This window comes from Agelaius phoeniceus, chromosome 6 (genome assembly GCF_051311805.1).
Source record: "Agelaius phoeniceus isolate bAgePho1 chromosome 6, bAgePho1.hap1, whole genome shotgun sequence".
In the NCBI taxonomy this organism is placed as follows: domain Eukaryota; kingdom Metazoa; phylum Chordata; class Aves; order Passeriformes; family Icteridae; genus Agelaius; species Agelaius phoeniceus.
The window spans coordinates 36,915,571-36,934,652 of NC_135270.1; the positions used below are offsets into that span (position 1 = coordinate 36,915,571).

General features: G+C 38.6%; 1 protein-coding gene across 1 annotated transcript in view; it reads left to right on the plus strand.

Moving 5' to 3' along the window:
- The first annotated feature begins 259 nt into the window (after window positions 1–259).
- SCFD1 (sec1 family domain containing 1) overlaps window positions 260–19,082 on the plus strand; it is a 50,728-nt gene continuing 31,905 nt past the window's right edge. The window contains exons 1-10 of the mRNA XM_054634488.2: window positions 260–390; window positions 5,523–5,593; window positions 6,302–6,390; window positions 7,368–7,458; window positions 8,186–8,308; window positions 9,379–9,466; window positions 13,182–13,271; window positions 14,460–14,515; window positions 15,485–15,570; window positions 17,179–17,278. Of these exons, the coding sequence (XP_054490463.2) occupies window positions 360–390; window positions 5,523–5,593; window positions 6,302–6,390; window positions 7,368–7,458; window positions 8,186–8,308; window positions 9,379–9,466; window positions 13,182–13,271; window positions 14,460–14,515; window positions 15,485–15,570; window positions 17,179–17,278 (825 nt within the window). The 5' untranslated portion in view covers window positions 260–359. The remainder of the gene's footprint in view (window positions 391–5,522; window positions 5,594–6,301; window positions 6,391–7,367; window positions 7,459–8,185; window positions 8,309–9,378; window positions 9,467–13,181; window positions 13,272–14,459; window positions 14,516–15,484; window positions 15,571–17,178; window positions 17,279–19,082) is intronic.

Genomic DNA, 19,082 nt, shown 5'->3' on the forward strand with positions numbered 1-19,082 from the left:
AACTGTTCTCCATTACGGTAACTCACTAAAACTACATGACTTTATTTCTAGCTAGATCCTTGGTTTTGAAACATCAGTCCTTCCGTTTAGTCATGAGGTGGTCGTATCAAAACTGTTTCGGTTATTTCTTCTTGAAACTTCAGTCCAAGAGCATAACCTACCACCTACTCCACAGAAAAGCGGTGCCAAAGAGCGTCCCCGGCCCTGCGCTCAGCCGGGCACAGCACGGGCCAGGGTTTTCCATCGTCAGCGGGCGCTCCTGCCGGGCCCGCCCCCGGCCCGGGGCTCGCCACGTGTCGCGGCGGCTGCGCAGGCGGCGGCGGGGCGGGGCGGCGCGGCCGGGCCGGCGGCGCGGGAAGATGGCGGCCGGGATCCGGGAGAAGCAGACAGGTGAGCGCCCGCCCGCGGTCCCGGCGCTCGGGCGGGGGAGCGGGCCGGCCGCACGCCGCCGCCGCCGCGCCCGCCTCTGGCCCCGCGGGGCGGGCTGCGGGCGCCGCCGCGCCTCCGCCGCGGATTCGCGCCCTCTCACCCGGCTTGGGTCTCCCGGCAACGGGGTGGCGGCCCCTCTGCCGCCCTCTCCTCGCCTCTGCGGCGGCGGGCCCGGGGCGGCGGGGCTCCGGAGCCTCGGGCCGCAGTTCTCGCAGAGGGACCCCGGCCCCGCTTGGGCCCCAGGCCCCGGGGACGTGGTCATAGGTGCCGCCGAGGTGTGGAAGGCGCTCCCGGGGCGGGACTTGGCCGGGCCCGGGCCGTGAGTGGTGCCTTCTCCCGCGGCCGTGGGAGCGAGTGCACCCTCCGTTTCGGTTTCTTTCTGCCCGTGGGAAAGATCGACGGGAATCAGTGTTTAATGGTGCAAAACTAAAGTTATTGTTGTCATGTTCTTGTTAAGACAATACAGGGGCATCCATGTCTGTACTGACCCTCAAGAAGTTGGGAATACGATAATAACAACTGAACTAATTGCATGAGGATTTCTGTGAGTAAAGGGTTTGTTAGATCAGTCCCTTCTTAGACATTGCTGAGAGTCCTTAATTGATTCTTCTCTGCCTTGGTGATGCTGCTTTGTAAAGCCTTGGACATACTCCTAAAGCACAGGGAATGTCAGCTCCTTAGTCCTCTACTTCCCTTGTTTGCCAAAGTTGCAGTCAGTAGTTAAGCTGTAATCATGACACTTTCTCCTTGACAGCTGCAGTATCTTTGGTGGTATAGAGGATTCTGGATGCATTTGGTTAGCATGAAATGTTTCAAATCATCTGCCTAAAAATCTCAGTCACAGTCTCTGTGGACATTAAATATTTTACTAGTATGCTTAATTTTTTGGTACCAGTCTACTTTTTTGTAATCTCATTCCTCTGCCATCTACCATTGATAGTGCTATTTGATGTTCTTCTAAAGTCTTTGCTTATCTTCTCTTTGCTATCTTTCTAATAAAGCCTATTTTCTTTGAGCTTATATTCTGTACAGCTTTATTCTTTTCTGTTCTGTTTCACTGTGTTCATAGGGTGGTATGGGTTGAAAGGGACCTTGAAGATCATTTCATTCTAACTCCTGTCTGCCATGGCCAGGAACACCTTTCACTAGGTTGCTTAAAGCCCCATCCAGCCTGGCCTTGAACACTTCCAGGTATGGAGTATCCACAGCCTCTCTGTACAACCAGTTCCAGAGCCTCACAACCCTCATAGGGAAGAATTTTTGCTTTATAGCTCATCTACTGTCTCCATTTAAGGCCATTCCCCCTTATCCTGTCACTACATGCTGTTGTGAAAAGTCCCTCTCCAGGATTCTTCTAACTCCATTTAGTACTGGAAGGCACTATAAGTTCCTCCTGGAGCTTTCTCTTCTCCAGGCTGAACAAACCCAACTCTCTCAGCCTTTCCTCATAGGTGAGGTACTCCAGCCCTCTGATCATCTTGGTGTTCCTCCCTGGACTTAATCCAACAGGTTCAAGTTCTTCTTATGTTGGGCCCAGATGTGGGCACAGTACTCCAGGTGGGATCTCACCAGAGGAAAACAGAGGGGCAGAATCCCCTCTCTCATCCTGCTGGCCATGCTGCTTTGGATGCAGCCCAGAGTACAGTTGGCTTTCTGGGCTGCAAGTACACATTGCCAGGTCATGTCAAGCTTCTCATGCACCAACACCCCCAAGTCCTCCTCAAGGTTGCTCTAAATCCGTTCTCTGCCCTGCCTATACTTGTGCTGCAGGAGCTTGCACTTGGCCTTGCTGAACTTCCTGAAGTTTACACAGGCCCATCTCTCAAGCCTGTCAAGGTGTCTCTGGATGGCCTCCTTTCTCTCCATCTTATTGAGGAGGAATTTCTTCATGGAAAGGGTTAAACATTGGAAAGAACTGCCCAGGGAGGTGGTAGAGCCACCATCCCTGGAGGTGTTCAGCTGGATATGGCACTTGGTGCTATGGTCTGGTTGACAAGGTGGTGATCAGTCAAAAGTTGAACTCACTGATCCTGGAGGTCTTTTCCAGCCTGAATGATTCTGTGATTTTGTGACCATACACAGCTTGATGTCATTGGCAAACTTGCTGCAGGTGCATTCACTCCCACTGTCCATGTCACCAGTTGTTGCTTGATTATTTCAGTCAGCCTTTACAACTGAATCCATGATGTCTTCTGTTAAGGAGATCTTTTCCAAGGAGCTGGATTCAACAACTAAAATGTACTCAGAAAAAAGTTTCTTATCATTTAGTTGTGGTCTTACTATGTATGTTCACCATCTGTTGTGACCTTTATCCTGGTTCATAACCAGGATTGGTTTCATAACAAAAGCATATCATTGTGCAAGCACAGTAAAAACCTGATCCTTGCCCCAGAGAACATTCAACATTCATGTAAATGAAATTACAATATGAATACAGGAAAGGAACTCAGGCACTTGCTGAATGTTGACATGATTGTCACAGCACGTTACTAGTTTGATTACTCTTTCTTGGCAGAGAGCTTATGCTAAGTTTTACTTTAGATGTTAAACTTTGCAATGCAGCTGCTTCAGTTCCAGTCGTACCAAAGCACATAACCATATAGCTTTATATAAAATTGCTCATATGGCTAAAGATGTCACCAGCAGCGAGGGGCCAAAGAACCCAGGAGCATCCTGTAATCAATTTTCAGAGCTGCTTCATGCTGCTTAAAAAAGAAAAGAAAAAAGAATGAAGCAAGTTGAAGGCTGGAGCCATCAAGAGTCAGCACTCAATGCTAGCTTGGATTTTCCCACATTTGTGTTTCACTTCTAGTAGTGTCGTTTGAAAGGGCAGTTCACAGGAGGAAGCAGAGCATCAGAAACACTGCCTGGCCATGGAGAGATGATACAAGAAAAGCCAAAGTTCTACTGAGGTTGAGCTGTGCAGCATGTATCTTGAGAAAGGAGAAGTGCTTCTGCTGCAACATTAGTAGCAAAAACGTAATTAAGAAAAGAGGCTGGATCTTTGCTAAATGAAGCTGCGCATTTAATGGTGATAGACACAGGGCTGAGGTAACCAGGGCTGCCTTTGCCTCAGTCTTCACCTACAAATGCTTCCAGGCCTTAATGTCACTTTGGAGTCAATCACTGAGTGAATCCTATTGGAAAATACTTCTCATCACATGAGGGAAAATGCATGCATGAATTTATGTATGGTAGATCATACTTGACCAGCCTAATTGCCTTCAGTGATAAAATGACTGGGTTTGTAGGCAACAGGATAGGAGTATTTAATTTACCTTGACTTCAGCAAAGTTTTTGACACCATGGTGTTATATCCAAGTTAGGATGTCGTGGACTAGATGGATGAACCACTAACTACATTAAAAAAACTGGTTGGATGGTCAGGCTCAGAGGGTTTGTAATTATTCAGACATAATTACCTAGAGGCTGGTAACAACTAGAGCACTGCATGAGTGTATTCTGTGACCTCTCCTGTTTAAAATGTCTATCAGTCACCTGGAGGGCATGTCAGAGTGTACTCTGATTAAGTGTGCAGGTGACACCAAACTAGGGGAATCTCTTCTGCTTGAGGGATGAGCTGCCATTTGGAGGCACCTAGATGGGCAAGAGGAATAGCCAGCAGAGATCTGATGAAATTTAACGATGACAAATTCCTGCCCTTCTAAAGGAAGAACCCCTTGCACATACAGGCAACAGTGTGGGGGGTTGCCAGACTGGAGAGCAGCTCTGCACAAAAGACCTGCAGGGGGTTCCCAGTGGGCCATCAGCTGGAGGGAGTCAGCAGGGACTACTACCAGGAGGTCAGAGGCTCTGGTGAGGCTCTAGCACTAAGGCTTGTTCCACCTGGATTTTTTCTCCAGGTGGCTTCAGGGTGGACCTTACAGCAGCTCCCCAATACCTATGGGCAGCACTGAGAAGGAACCAGGCCCCTTTGTAGTGGTGTATGGCAGTAGGGTGAAGCACAACAGGCATAAATTGCATAACATAACCAAGATGTTCAAACTGGATGTAAGGAAAAGCTTTTTCTCCACAAGGACAGTCAGTGCCACAGGTTGCACAATGTGGTTGTGTCATCTTCCATCTTCCATGCAGAGCTGGTTGCATAAAGCTCTGAGCAGCCTGGCCTAGCCTCAGAGCTGAGCCTCCTTAGGCAGGAGATTGGACTGGAGGTCTTCCAAGGTCCTCTCCAGCCTGAGACGTCTTGTGATGCTGTAGATCCCAGGAACTGCACTATGTTCATTCAGCCAGAGTCAGAAGTCAATTGTTTCTGCTGCTCTCCATTTATGAGCTAAGTGGTATCCATCACTCTAATTTCTGCAAGTTTTTCCTCTTTTCAAAACTCTGTGATGATTTTGTTAGGAGTCATAAGAGAATCGGCACTATAGCACGAATAGTCTTTTGCTGCTAGTCAAAGATGGAAGAGCAGCACACGCTGTGTTGTTTAATCAGATAAATGAGGAAGGATTCATTACATAATAGATTTATAAATTAGAGGTAGGTAGAACAATCTGCTTTGGTTTGTATGTGGAATGGAAAGTTAAATTAAAGTTCATTCATCTTTCAGAGTTTTCCTGCTACAAACTAAGGGTATTTTTGTATCTTAAGCCAGCAGTTTCTTCATATGACTTCTCAAAATCTTTCAAACTGTGTATTGATTTTAGTTAGGCATAAAGGTATTTTTTGTTTGGTATGTACGGTGTTGTTCCTGTGGGGTAGGAAAAGCAAGATCAGGGAATAAAGCAAACTAGTTCCCACTGGGCAGAAAGCACCTTCAAGAAGATACTGGAATTAGTTTTAAGGCAAACCTTGTTAGAATACAGCCTGTATAACTAAGGAGAATAAATGTTTTAGAACTTGCTTCTTTGCCTTTTGCTGTGTCCTCTGGAGTCCATAAATTCTAGCAGATGTTAGCCACTTGTCAGTCAAAGCTGCATAAAAATAATGAAAATGTGACTTGTATTTATATTTTGCAATGGTTTTCCTTTCAAATGGTTTTCCTTTCAAATGTATAATAAAATCCTGCTAAAGTCTTTAAGTCACTGTTGTTGAAGTGTAAAGAGGGTAAAGCATTCTTTGGCTTTATTTTCCAGTGGCTTTGAAACGTATGCTGAACTTCAATGTTCCTCCAGTTAAAAACAGCACAGGAGAACCAGTATGGAAGGTAAGAACTTTTGGAACTGGAACATGAGAATTTTATGGTGTCAGAAAAGTTCAGATTTGCAGATTTTAACTAAATCAAGTTCATTGTTCTTCTGTTATTAACTTGTACAAAATATTTTTTCCTATATTGTAAATACACAGAATTGAGTATCAGAACTGCTGAAAAAATACCAGAGTCAGAAAAAAGCCCATACAAATGGAAGAACTTTTGATAGCTTTAAGAATCTGAGCTCAGGATAGCTTTATTACCTTTAAAATGTAACTTGTAAGTCATGAGGATTTTTTGCTACTGCAAAGCATATATTCTGTCTCTTCATCCCTTGTCTGTTTTCACTAATTCCTATTTTCTCTTCTGATTTTCCTCTTGTTTTCTCCCAAATGCAGTCAGGAAAACTCTGCACATACAATAACAAACTTCAAACAGCAAACTCTTGTTTGACAAGACACTTTTCAGGAGATGGAAGTGATGGTTCTTTTCCCCCTTTATCACTGAGTTTCCCTTGGTTTTTCTTTTATATTTTATTTATTTGTAAGCACAAATGGAAGTCCATAACAAATTAATGATTTGTTGTAAATTGGTAGATGTTTAGATGTTGAAGCACTTTTGAAGTTAGGGTAGTAGTTCCCTAAATCTGAATTCCTGTATCCACTGTATTCTGTGGTATCCACTTTTTACAGCACCTTATAAGATGATGTGTATCTGTTTCAGGTTCTCATTTATGACAGATTTGGCCAAGATATCATCTCACCTTTGCTGTCAGTGAAAGAGCTGAGGGATATGGGGATCACTTTGCATCTGTAAGTTCTTTTTAAAATTGGGAATTCTTTTGTAAAAAGAACATTATTTAATATTCCCCAAAATAATTAACAAATCAGTGAAAAATCATTTAATAAATAACTGCTAGAATAAAAATTGTAAACTTATTAGATTTTTTCCTAAAATCAGATGCCATTATGCAGAATCAGGGAGCGGAGAGATCGTTCCAAACAATGTTCACTAGGATTTCTTGCTCAAAACAGGAGGCCCTTGTTCAAAAATAAAAGTTATTATTTTGGTATTTGTCTCTACAAATCCTTTTGCAATCATATATGTTCCAATTGTATTGGCACAAACTGTTTCATGGGACTGTGTATGTTCTTTGCTTGTCTTTTTACTCATAGATTTTACTTGTCTGCTGTCAAACATATAAAACCTTTAGGTATGATTTTAAGAGATTTCTCCATGTCTTTTTCCCCAGATTCCATTTACCGAGTCCATTATCATCCCTTAGCTGTGGTAATAGTCATGAAGAAACTTTGAACATAACGTGTATTTTTTTCCAAATTTATTAACTTTTGCTAAGTGAAGGCTAGAAATGGAAACAGTTTAACCTTCTTGCACATCAGCAGAAACATGACAAAAACATGTAAGCACTTTGTCTTCAAGCAGGAAAGGCAGTTTAATAGAATTAAATATAGTGTTTTTTTACCACAGCAGCAGTTCACATATGAACTTTGTGGATGCAGTATTTTAACTTTCTCTGAATGGATAATCTGCTTTTGAACATTTCTATAGCCTTTTCTCAAGCTTTGAATAAACTTTGAACACATCTATTAATATATTCAGTCAAAAAATACACAAATGTGATTTCTTTTCTTGCTAAAACTCTTGCTAAATATAGAAGGAAATTGTAGGAAATTTCATTTGTCTGTACCAATAAGTAATTTCTTTAACGTTTTTAATTTTATACATATCAGAGAAAAAACAGAGAAGATGTCTTTTTTCTTCCTGTCAGGCTTTTGCATTCAGATCGGGATGCTATTCCAGATGTCCCAGCTGTTTACTTTGTAATGCCAACAGAAGAAAATATTGACAGAATGTGCCAGGTAACTTGAATCTGTAATGTTTCAAAAGAGCCCACACAACAATGTGTGTGAAGTAATCCTGCACTCACCAGAACGTGACTGTAACTACTAGCACAAATTTGTCAGAAAAATATTATTATGCAAAACTTAAATTTCCCAGCAAGTAGAAAGGTAAACATGTCTCGTGTTTCAGAGAGAGTTTGGGGAGTGGAAAGACAAGAGGCAGTGGGTACAAATATTCCATTAAACATTAGAAAAAGCTAGTTTAATAGGGTGGCCAAACACTGGAACAGATTGCCTGGAGAGTTTGTGGAGTCTCCATCCTTGAAAAGGTTCAAAACCTGACTGGACACTATCCTGAGCCACCTGCACCATTTGATACTGCTTTGAGTGGGAAGATTAGATTAAGCTAATCTCAATTTTTCATATTTCTGGTAAGGAAATGGATGGAAGGTTGACATCTTTGCCAAAATAAGAAGAGCAAAGGATATTTTTGATCAGCAGTAATTGCTGCCTTTTGGCTTAAATGTCATTTCCTGGTTTTTTGCAGTTCTGTGGTGGATTGTTTATATCTGGATATGTAATCAAAACGTCGTGTGTAGAGCTGTATGAACAGGCAGCTAAGCACTTCTGAAGGTTTAGTTTGATTGTGGATAAATGTAACATTACATAGTAAAAGTATGATTTCTTCTTTTAATTGCTCAGAAATCTGTTAGTACTTATTCAGGAAAGTTTTCCTTTCTTTCAGGATCTTCGAAATCAGCTTTATGAGTCTTACTATTTAAACTTTATTTCTGCCATTTCAAGAAGTAAACTGGAAGATATTGCAAATGCTGCTATAGGTGCTAATGCAGTAACTCAAGTGGCTAAGGTAAGAAAGTCCCCCAATCCCTAATATTAGCACCATTAAAGCTATAAGACTGCATTCTTATTTTCAGGCCTACTGGGGAGAAAAACAGAACCTACAGTCATCCCAATAATGCAGCTTAGTACCATACTTCAGCTGTCAGAAGTCAAAGTGTTATAAGACTTTTGGGCTAAATGATAGGAGGGGAAATACAGTGGTTTCAGAGGATTCTTGATCACAACAGCTGAATGAGTCCTTTCAGTGCATATATGTTTTTGTATTATCTCCAAAATAAACAAAAAGAGCAGTAGGAGTGCAGTTCTCATTTGAAATAATATTTCATATATACACATACTGGGTACTCTCCTGTACCTTTATGATTTAAAGGCATGTGTTAGAGATTTACTTTTATTTTTGTCGAATGGCTACACCAAAACCTTTAAATTACCAAGTAATACACTTAAATACATTCACTTTTTCTCACTCCAGTTAGTACTACTGGCATGAGAGAAAGAACCCATTGTGAAATAAAATGAACACTACTAGTATTGTTTAAGCCTTACGTCGTCAGCAGCAGGAAATTAGTACAGCACTGTAAACTGACTTTCTTAAATCTGTTTTTCTGTTGTGATGTCTCATTAATAGTTTATGCTATAGAGGAGTTTAATTTTTTTCCTAAATGCACATGGTGTTACAGAGAAGTTAAAATTCATGAGCTGTAATGTCTTATTGTTCAGATACTGCCCTCTTTCTTCTCTCCTGCCTGAGAGCTCAGTGCTGATAATGTTGTAGTCCTTCATATTCATAAAAAGTGAACCTATAATATTGAAATGTCCTCCACATGTGTTTTTTCAGTAATACTTAGCTGCTGAAACTTTGTGCACAGAAACAGTTGAAGTTGGACAGTTCTGGCATTTTCCAGTGCTCTAATATTTTGGGTTAATCACTCAACCCTTACACTTTTTAATTCATAAATTATATCTTGCATTTATTTCTTTTTAATAGATACTTCTGTAAAATGTAGCAGTAAATCACATACAAGTTTTTTTATGCTTCACTCTGGATTATTCTGACCATTATTCCTTGCTTTCTAGGTATTCGATCAATATCTTAATTTTATTACTTTAGAAGATGATATGTTTGTATTGTGTAACCAAAACAAAGAACTTGTTTCATACCGTGGTAAGTAGAATTTATATAAAAATTATACAAGAATGTCTGAGGTTGAAATTTACTTTTGAAGTTGTAGCTAATAACCAGCAATTACCTTATTTTGCTTTGATCTGCTCAAAGTTCAGGATAATCTGTTAGATATGTAAAATCATGAAAGAAACAGTTCTTAGATATTCATTTCAGCTTCTTTTATTACATGGTGATTGTGATACTGAAAAATAAATACAAAGTGAAACTATGGTATGGACATTTATGGAAAATAACAAATTTTATGCAACAAATTTTTTATGCAACAATTTTTATGTAACAAATAACATTGGAAAAATTACATATTGTTTTCACATGTGGATAGTCACTGTTGGTGGGAAAGGGCATTCTAGACAATAAGCAAAACTGATTGCTTCTGCAAGCATTTCAGCTTCTTCATAAAGTTTCAGAGTTGCAAGTGAAGTCAGCCTCCTGGAACTGTTTTTATTTTTTCTCAAGACTTCTTCTGGTTTGGAACCTAGCAGGAAAAGCAAGTGGCTGCCTTAGATCAGTTGCCTTGGTGCTATGGCAGCTCAAATCAATATACACACTAGTTGTCATAATTGTCCACATGATTTTCCTTCCTCCCTTGTGCTGATGTTATGTACACCTCTGACCCATTCAGTGTGCTAAATGTAGAGAACCACCACTCCACCTCTCCTGCCCCTTACTCTGGGAGCAGATGTAACTCACAGATGATCTACTCATAGATGTTACAGGGTATGTTGTGTGGCTGCTTCTGCTGTAGTTTCACTCTTCCTCTCTTTTTACATCAGGACCAGCAATTTCAGAGCTGCAGGGTGTGTTTAATTGACTCATTCCTTCTAAAATACCAACTCATTTGTGTGGATGTACAAATGCAATGAAAGGGAAGAAGCAGAAGTCAAGATAGTCCTATTCTTGCAGCAGCTCCTCATTGCTTTAATGTAGTTACAAAGTCACACAGCTAATTCCTGGTGCCTGAAATACTCCTTAGTGACCAGATAGAGATGAGAAGTCTCTGTATGTCTAATATTTAGCAGTGAGATTTTTCTGCTTTCTTGCCCAATATCTGAAGTCAGTACCTTTTCTTTAAAACTGGATCCATAATAACTGAGATGTGTGTCACACACTGGGTGTCTCACACTAGGGATTGATTCCATTGTCAGAATGAAGGGATTTTTGTTTGAAAAGCAGATTTAATTTTTTTCACTAAAACCTGATGTTGAAGAGTTTTAATACTAATTGTTTTGCGATGTGTTCCTATGTATATAAAGATACTTAATTGACTTGTCATCAGATTCCTTATGCTAACGAGGAATTTGAATTAAAATGACTGAAAATGTTTTACACCCATCAGTTTCTATCTGGCTTGTTTTCCTGTCTTAGGCTGCTGAAATTTGCCAGCATGTTTAAACCAGTGTAGAAGTGGCTGTTTCCAAAAGCTCAGGAACAGAAATCTGATCCCCCACAGAGAGTGATGAGTTTTCCATTAGAGCTTGGTAGCTGATCTGTCTCGTTGTGTGAGTTCTAGATCTGACATGGACAGGCAGTAGGAGTGCAGAGGTGAGGAAGACTGGGCTTTTTTGCCTGTGGAGAGTATCCCTAACAGGAGACTGCCAATTTATAATCTACAAAAGTCAGTGTAATCTGAGGGTGCTTAAAGATGGCTGCTCTTCTTGCCGGCAGCACTGCTGTGTGTGACCACAGAGGTATCTGAAGGGATGAACTAAGACCAAATATCACAAAACAGGTTAATTTTCAGTTTCCTGATTCCTTGGCTGTGTGACTGCTTTTACAGAGAGGTAATGTCAGGACAAATAAGCAATATAAAATCCTTCAATTATGTGAAAGACTTTCCTATACAGAAAAGGAAATACATTCTTTCTGTTTAGTAATGGACAGGAAGTGATGAGTTTAAATGCATCAAGAATGTTCCTGATCAGATGTTAGGAGCACTTTCTAACTTTAAAAATAATTAAATATTAGATTACCTGTAAATATTATGGTATTTTTGTGACTGGGAAGCTCTTTGAATTGGTTTAGATACAGAAATTAACTCATCTTTGGAAAGGAGGACCAGCTAGTTAATCCCTCAGGCTCCCTCTGATTCTGTTTTCCTAAGACAGTGTATAAGGAAGAGTAAATGAGTAATATTGGTATAAAGTTGGTATTTGAGACATCCTGTTTCATGCTATTTGAGTCCTTCTTTACCATCCTTTACAATTTGGTTGAATTTTATAGTACAGCAGGAAAATGTAGGAGACCTATACTTACTTTTCTGTAGTAGATGCATTCCCCATAAGCTTGTTAGAGTGGAGAGAGAAAAACTTACAGAAAACATGGCAGAACATTTCACCAAAAGATCCTTAATGAAGTTTCTCAAAGGTTGATCTAAGGAGCAGGAATATTAAGTATCTGTGTTGGTTGCTATGGTACAAGAAGAGGAATGTGCTGATAAAATGTTCATGGTAGACAAAATTAGAAGACACTGACAGTGAGCCGATTACTGGAACATCAGAAATGAGTACTTTTAAACATATTAACAGGATGGGAAATAAATGTCAAAATTGGAAAAGTTAAGAGAGTAAAAATGAGGTTTTTTCCTTTCCTGTAAAGTGGGAGACCATTAGTTGGCGATAACTACAGAATGATAGCCCCAGTGAATTTCTTCAAAGCTTTGTCATTATAGAAAAATACAGATATGGGGAATGGTCTGCTTTTCTTGGTGTTGATATATCAGAAACTTGAAACTTCTATTGCTGTTGTCAGCCTAGTCAGAACTTTAGCTTACTAAGGGTAGTTGCTGGAATATAATCCACGTCTCTAAAGTTCTTACAGGAGAAAAGCTGGGGGGAAAAAAGCACCTTTAAAGTTATAGAATGGTTATGGTCGTCCATGCATAAATTTAGGATGGGAGGCTTATTAATATTTAGAGTTTTGAAATTCATTTTTGAAGAAAGAGGATAAGACAGGTAATTATGTGAGAAATTTTTAAAGGTAATGTAAAACAAACAAGGATAGGATTTATGGCATGAATCCTAGCTAGTGCTTGACTTGAGATCTGTGATAAGATTTGGTTTGATGTTTCCTGTTATTTTATTTTATTCTTGTCAGGGTTTGTTACTTAAGAGAAATGTTGCTGCATGTCTTCTGTTTTGACCTAAATGTGGGAAGGAAATCTCTCTTATCTCTCAAGTACAATGTTTTATAACTTGGGAATTACCCCTAATTTAGAGACTGATGATGAATTTAGGAGAAACAAAAGGAATCTCCATACAAGAGGTGGGATTTAGAAATTTTAAATACAGATAACTGCATTCTATAATTATTTTATACAGGTACTTCTTGAGGATTTTCTTCCTGAAAAATGTTAGCCAAGTGGATGGCCATTTCTCTTGTATAACATGTTTCTTAGTAGGTTTTTGTTTATGCAATAATAACGATCCAAAAGATATGTGTGCAGTGAGAGAGACTCGGAAATTATTGTATAATGTTTGACCTTCTACAGTAACCAATAATTTTGCCAGGTTTTTTTTCAGAAAAAAAAGGGAGTGGAAACTAACAGGTGTGGTCAGAGGGGCATTTCAGGATGTAATCTCTTCTGCAACAAAAGCTGTTGACTACTAACAGCCATCAGATAAGGAGATGATTGCTCTCTCACTATTAAAATGGCATAAACTTATTTAACCCTATTCTCTTTTCCACGCTGTTTTAGCCATTAACCGACCAGATATAACAGACACAGAAATGGAAACTATAATGGACACTATTGTTGATAGTCTCTTCTGTTTTTTTGTTACACTTGGTAAGTTTCCAAATTCTAGCATATTTTCCATGTTCAGTGAGATATCTAGAAGTCTGGTGACTTCATATAGAAAATCAAAAGCAGAATTAGATCTGTGATGAAAATCTCAATAATTCACCGGTGGGATAATGATCTTGCTCAAATATCACTGCTTTCTATCACTCAAATATCTTGCTTTATATCACTGCAAAGTACAATAAAGGTTGGCCTTCATGGGAGTTGAGTCTCAGTCTTCAGTACCAATGGGAGGAGAATACTGAAATGCAAAGTTTGGATGCACGGTTCTAACAAAATCCTAGTCTGCAATGAATAATAGTGCTTTGAGTTTGGATTTGTCATTCTCAAAAAAAAAACCAATCCCTTAAACACCATGGAATTAGAAGAAAATATTCCTCACACAAACCCTGCAAAGATCTAAGTGAAGTAACTTCCTAAAGAATAGGAAGATAAATTCCATTTACTTATTTTATTGTGAGTTTCCTTGACGCTTAGCTGATACAGTTTTCATAGTGATGACATTTAACTCAAGTTGTAACTGAAATCGGTCCATCTGAGATAGCTTTCCTACAAGGGGAGCTGAGGATTGCCATGGGGCAATCTCTTCAAGAGAGGTTCCCTTGGACCTATTCAGTTCTTTCAAGTGTTAGTATGATACAAATTAATGTCTTTTCCTCAGTCACTTAAAATCTGTGGTTTTGGAATTTTCATATTTGTATAGGTAAGTGAGAAACTGTAGCTAAATGTTTTGAAACCTGGAAGCCAATGGAAAATGTGCTTTTGAAAATAGCATTACCATAGATAGATAGTCCTGGACATAGCAGTGAGTAGTAATAGATACATTGTGGTGGTATAATACTTACTGTTGTGTTCAAGGAACTTCTCATCTTTTGAAAATAACTTGTAATGCATCTGCATGAAATAGTTTGTCCCCTCCAACAGTGGATGAGCTTTCTTTCTAAAATATACTCTATTTCTCATAAATTGTTATATGGGGTATTCACTTCTGTAAAACTTTATTTAATATTTCTATATAGTATTTTTCATTTCATAGATAAAGACTGCAAGAGAAAAGTTTCATGTAAGTTTGTATTTAATCTCAGAATGTTAGTTAAAGTTGTTTATAAAAAGTAATGTAATAAAGAATCTGAAAATGGCAATGCATGTAGAAGTCAATGTATCTTTTATTAGGCGCTATACCTATAATCAGATGCTCAAGAGGAACTGCAGCTGAAATGGTGGCAGTGGTAAGAACTGTTTTTCTAAACACCTATCATTGCTTTACAACTTTCCAAACATCACTTTCACATTTCTCTGTACTAGACAGAGATCTAGTGTCATTGTATCCTTCTCCTTGTGAAGGAAGTAAAACTGGAAAAGAGATACATTCACTTTCCTTTCTGATTTCAGTTCCGCAGAACTTCTGTAGAAGCTGTAGTGTTAGGGAATCAGATAATGGGAAACTTAAATATAAATAATTATTCCTAATCTAGAGTTTATCAAGATTTTCTAATATGCATTATAATTAAGCTGCATCTACAACTTAAAAAGTGGCTGTTGGACCTGTGTCCCTCTGTGTGTATCAGTAAGAAATGTTTATCTATCTTACTGGGAAACCCTGCAAGTACAAGACATTTTTAGTATAGCAAATTAAACTGACATTGAACTTGATCATCAAATAGGAATGGAATGACCAAACTAAATCACAATAAACAACCTCTACAGAACTGTCTTCATTAGGAGTCACTGGGGTTCATGTCTTCCATCTTCTTCACATTTTCTTTGTCAGTGAAATGGTAGTACTGATTAAAGCATGCAGTGTGCATGCACTCCTATTGAGGATAATCTCACTTTTATGAAACAATTGTGTGGTAGTGTCTGCCAGCCCAATTTGCTGCTTCTGCTGTGGTTCCCTCTTGATGCTTCCTACTGGTATTTTTTACTTGCATGTTTAGGGAATGGGTGCTAATTGGGATGAGATTAGTAGAGATAGAGGAAACATCTTCAGTGTAGTCCTGGACATAGATAGAAATGCTGGAGGGACAAAATAGATGTATGATTTCTTTATTTCCCGTGTACACTGGACCTAGTCTTCCTGCATTCAAGACTTTCATAAGCTACAAAAACAGCACAATAAATCTTTTAATGTTGATCGTGTTAAGAGGTTAGGAAACCATTGGTTTGTTAAAAGTGGTTGTTTTTTTTCCCATCCTCAGAAACTGGATAAGAAGCTCAGAGAGAATCTAAGAGATGCCAGAAACAGTCTTTTTACAGGTGACACACTTGGAGCTGGCCAGTTCAGGTATCGTGTTAGTCATTTTATTTTTCATATTTCAGTTGTCTGGGTAAATCACCACTGTACTGAAAACTGTATTTACAAAAATTTGGTTCAAATTCTATATTAATAGAATTGACATACTTTCAAGGGAGTTTTGCAATCCCACAGCATAACCCATTTAAAAACTTCTATAACTGTTAAGAGTATGGCTCTAGCACAGTAAGTCAGAAGTTACATTATGAACCAGTTAATTTTGTTCAGCCTCTAAACCCAGCAGGAGCCAAACTTCTGTAAATACACTCTGTTTACAGGGCTTTGAAATGCAGTTGGATGTCTGAACATAGCTCTGAAGTCCTCAGAAACAAAGACAGCCCCATCTTCTTGCTTGTGAACACTACTACCAGTTTAGTTATATTAAAAGCAAGTGTTTCCCAGCTGATCCCTGTCTTGATCAGAGGACACTGCTTGAGGACTACCACCTGGATAATTAAGGTCTGTTAAGTCATGACCATTTGAGTCCTTTGTGGATGCTCGTGAGCATCTGATAATGTGTTCTCAGTAGCATCCCTGTACACTGTTGCCCCCAGACAGCTGAATACTCCACAGGCTGCCTTAGGAAGGTGTGTTATGAGAGCCTATACTGTTCATGAAAAGGAGGAGATGTATTGGCAAGACCATAGCTGAAGGAAACTTACAATCTGCTAACTGGGTATAAAACAGTCATCATACTTTTATCTCAAATTAAAAACAAGGCTGGGATAAAAGGCACAAAAACATCAGCATTGGCAAAAGGAATGAGCTTGAAAGGAGAGAGAATAGTTGTGAAATACCAGTTTCTTCATTTTCATGGGAACTGCATTGTAAGCACTGCTTTTCCTTCAGAGGCATGGCTTGTTTTCCTGATAGTGTAGCAGCATTGCCCTCAAAATGCAAATGCAAGGTAAAGCAAACACAGGAAACTTTAACCAGTTGAATGGCTTCAGATCTTTAGTTTAGTTTTTCAGAATCAGCTGTCTAAGGCTTTTGAGATTATACATTTAAGTGAATATACTTACTGCAAGGAAATCCAGAGCATGGAATTTAAATATTTTTTCTCTGTTCAAATGGACTTCAACTGCATGTTGTAGGGATTATGTGCTTAAGAGAAATGGTTATTATTATGTTCTGTCAGCTCACAGTCTTCCTGTCTTCACTAAAAGCTTTTCATGTAGCCATAGCCCAAGAACTTTAGGCATGACTGCATTTTGTACAATTTTTACAAAATTGGGTATTGATGGAATTACCACAGTGCATCTCAGAAGTTCGTAATTTATTTTTGTATGGACTTTATATACAAGCAAAGAGCAAAATGAAATTAGAAACCCTTGGAAGTGTTTCAACTTCTGCTCAATGTTTTTATATTGGTAATTTCACGAAGTATAAAATAATCTCTTTATCATTACTAAGATTTGATTAATGGAATTTATCATAGTGATCCGCCCCAGTTATTTTTGGGAAGGCTGGAGGAGCTCAGCAGTAGGCAGTTTGCTTTTATCTTGGAATAGATACATAAAGTGTCTGATATCACTCAGGATGTTATTGGGGTGCTTTAACCATGTATAAAGAAGTACTAACACAGTGTCATCTTTTCAGCTTCCAAAGGCCCTTATTAGTCCTTGTTGACAGAAACATAGATTTAGCAACTCCTCTACATCATACTTGGACATACCAAGCTTTAGTGCATGATGTTCTGGTAAGGATAAATCTGATTTTGTTACCAAAACTATTTTTTCACTCAGTTTGTTGTTAAAACTTATTATCAGATTCTCTCTTAATCCAAAATCTCTTTTGTCTGTTTTGATAAAGAACAACTTGGAAGATTTTCCCTAGAAGGTTTATTTAGCAATAATTTCTCAAATATTTTAAAAGTTGAAATCTTGGTATCATCAGAAGGTCGCTAATTCAGCAATCCCGGCTTTTTTTTCAGTAGCTCATGATCTGTAGATTATGTGATATCCAGACTCCATTAAGTGCAATTCAATTTTGAAAAAGAAATGCTTTTTATGTGTTTTTAAACCAGTTTTGGTTTTAGTTTGAGCTTCTAAAAATACTTTTTCCTGTTTTTCTCCACAAGGTGGTGTAAGTGTTCAGTGCCTTTATTTCCTCAAGTTTATTTTATAAAACCAATAGTAGAAATGTACTTGAATGATAGCTCATTCTGTTTACCTCAGATTTGTGCATTTTGTGTATAGGTGTGGAGTAAATAATTTAAAAAAAAAGATTAAGAGTAATTAGTATCTGGAGGTTTTTATGTGCTGTGAGTTATTGTGGAAATAATTTCAATATCTGTCTTTGAGAATTATTTTGGATTTATTAATGAGACTGTTATAGGCATACATGAAATATGCACATATGTGTTGATATACAAAGTTGATGGTGAACTGTATAGTCATCCATAGTGTCCAGAAACTTGTATTGCTATGATGAAAATATTTCAGCACTAATATAATGGTTTAGGGCACTTGTAAATTTTATTTTATGTTTTTAATTCATTATCACAAATCCTTTCCTGTTAAACTTAAGAGTGCTTTCTGCAAATAACAATTTTTGGCCTAGTTTCTTTAGGAAAGGGGTATCTGAAAAAACCACAGTTTGCACCAGGTTTTCTCCAGTAAGTGTTGAACTGGCTAGAGACTTGCAGATAGAAGTAGTGAATTTCTACAAGTTTCTTTTTAAATTAGTGTTGGGTGGCCTCAAGCATGAGTTGGGTTAGGACTTCAGTTCATCAAGATGCAGTGATCAAAGATGTACTGGAAGCTGAGGACAGCTAGTGCTACAAATCTGGGGGGGTATTGGAATAACCCTGGAAGACTTATTCAGTGATATTGGATCTCTACTGCATCAGTGGAGTTCTGTAGTTTCTCTGGACTAACCTGTTAAATGTTGTATCTTAAAAGTGCACAGATTAGGAATTTTTTTCATGAAATTGTAACCAAGTGCTCTGTGGTTGCATGACAAGGGCAAAAGTTTAATTTCAAATCTAGTTAAGTTACTTACCTTGAAGGCAAGCTTTCCAAACTCTTCACATACTGAGCATAATATTTCATGAAATAACTGCAGTAGTCTTCTAAGACACCATAAATTGTAACCATGAAATTGTTATCAAGGTGTTGATTATGTAAACTGTGCTTTCAAACAAACTGGGTTTTGTTTAAGGTCTCAGTTACAATAGTCCAGGAATGCTGTGCAGTGTTGAACTACCCAGGCACAAAGTTGAGTGCTGCATCCATTGAGATTATAACCATGCTGTTTCTAGACAGAAACATGCTTACATGAAGGGATTTATATTTATGAATAAAAATCCTTTCATCAGTGAATACAGAAAAATAGTTAGAGGCATGGAGGCATGGTTAGAAAGCTTTATAAGGGCAAAATGGGGGGTTGAAAGGAAGAACACTAATCAATAAGAATTATTTTAGGAAAACTTGTAAATGCCAAAACTAACTTGAAAACACAGGTCACTGGTGAGTTAAAATGATCCAAAACATATATCTCCA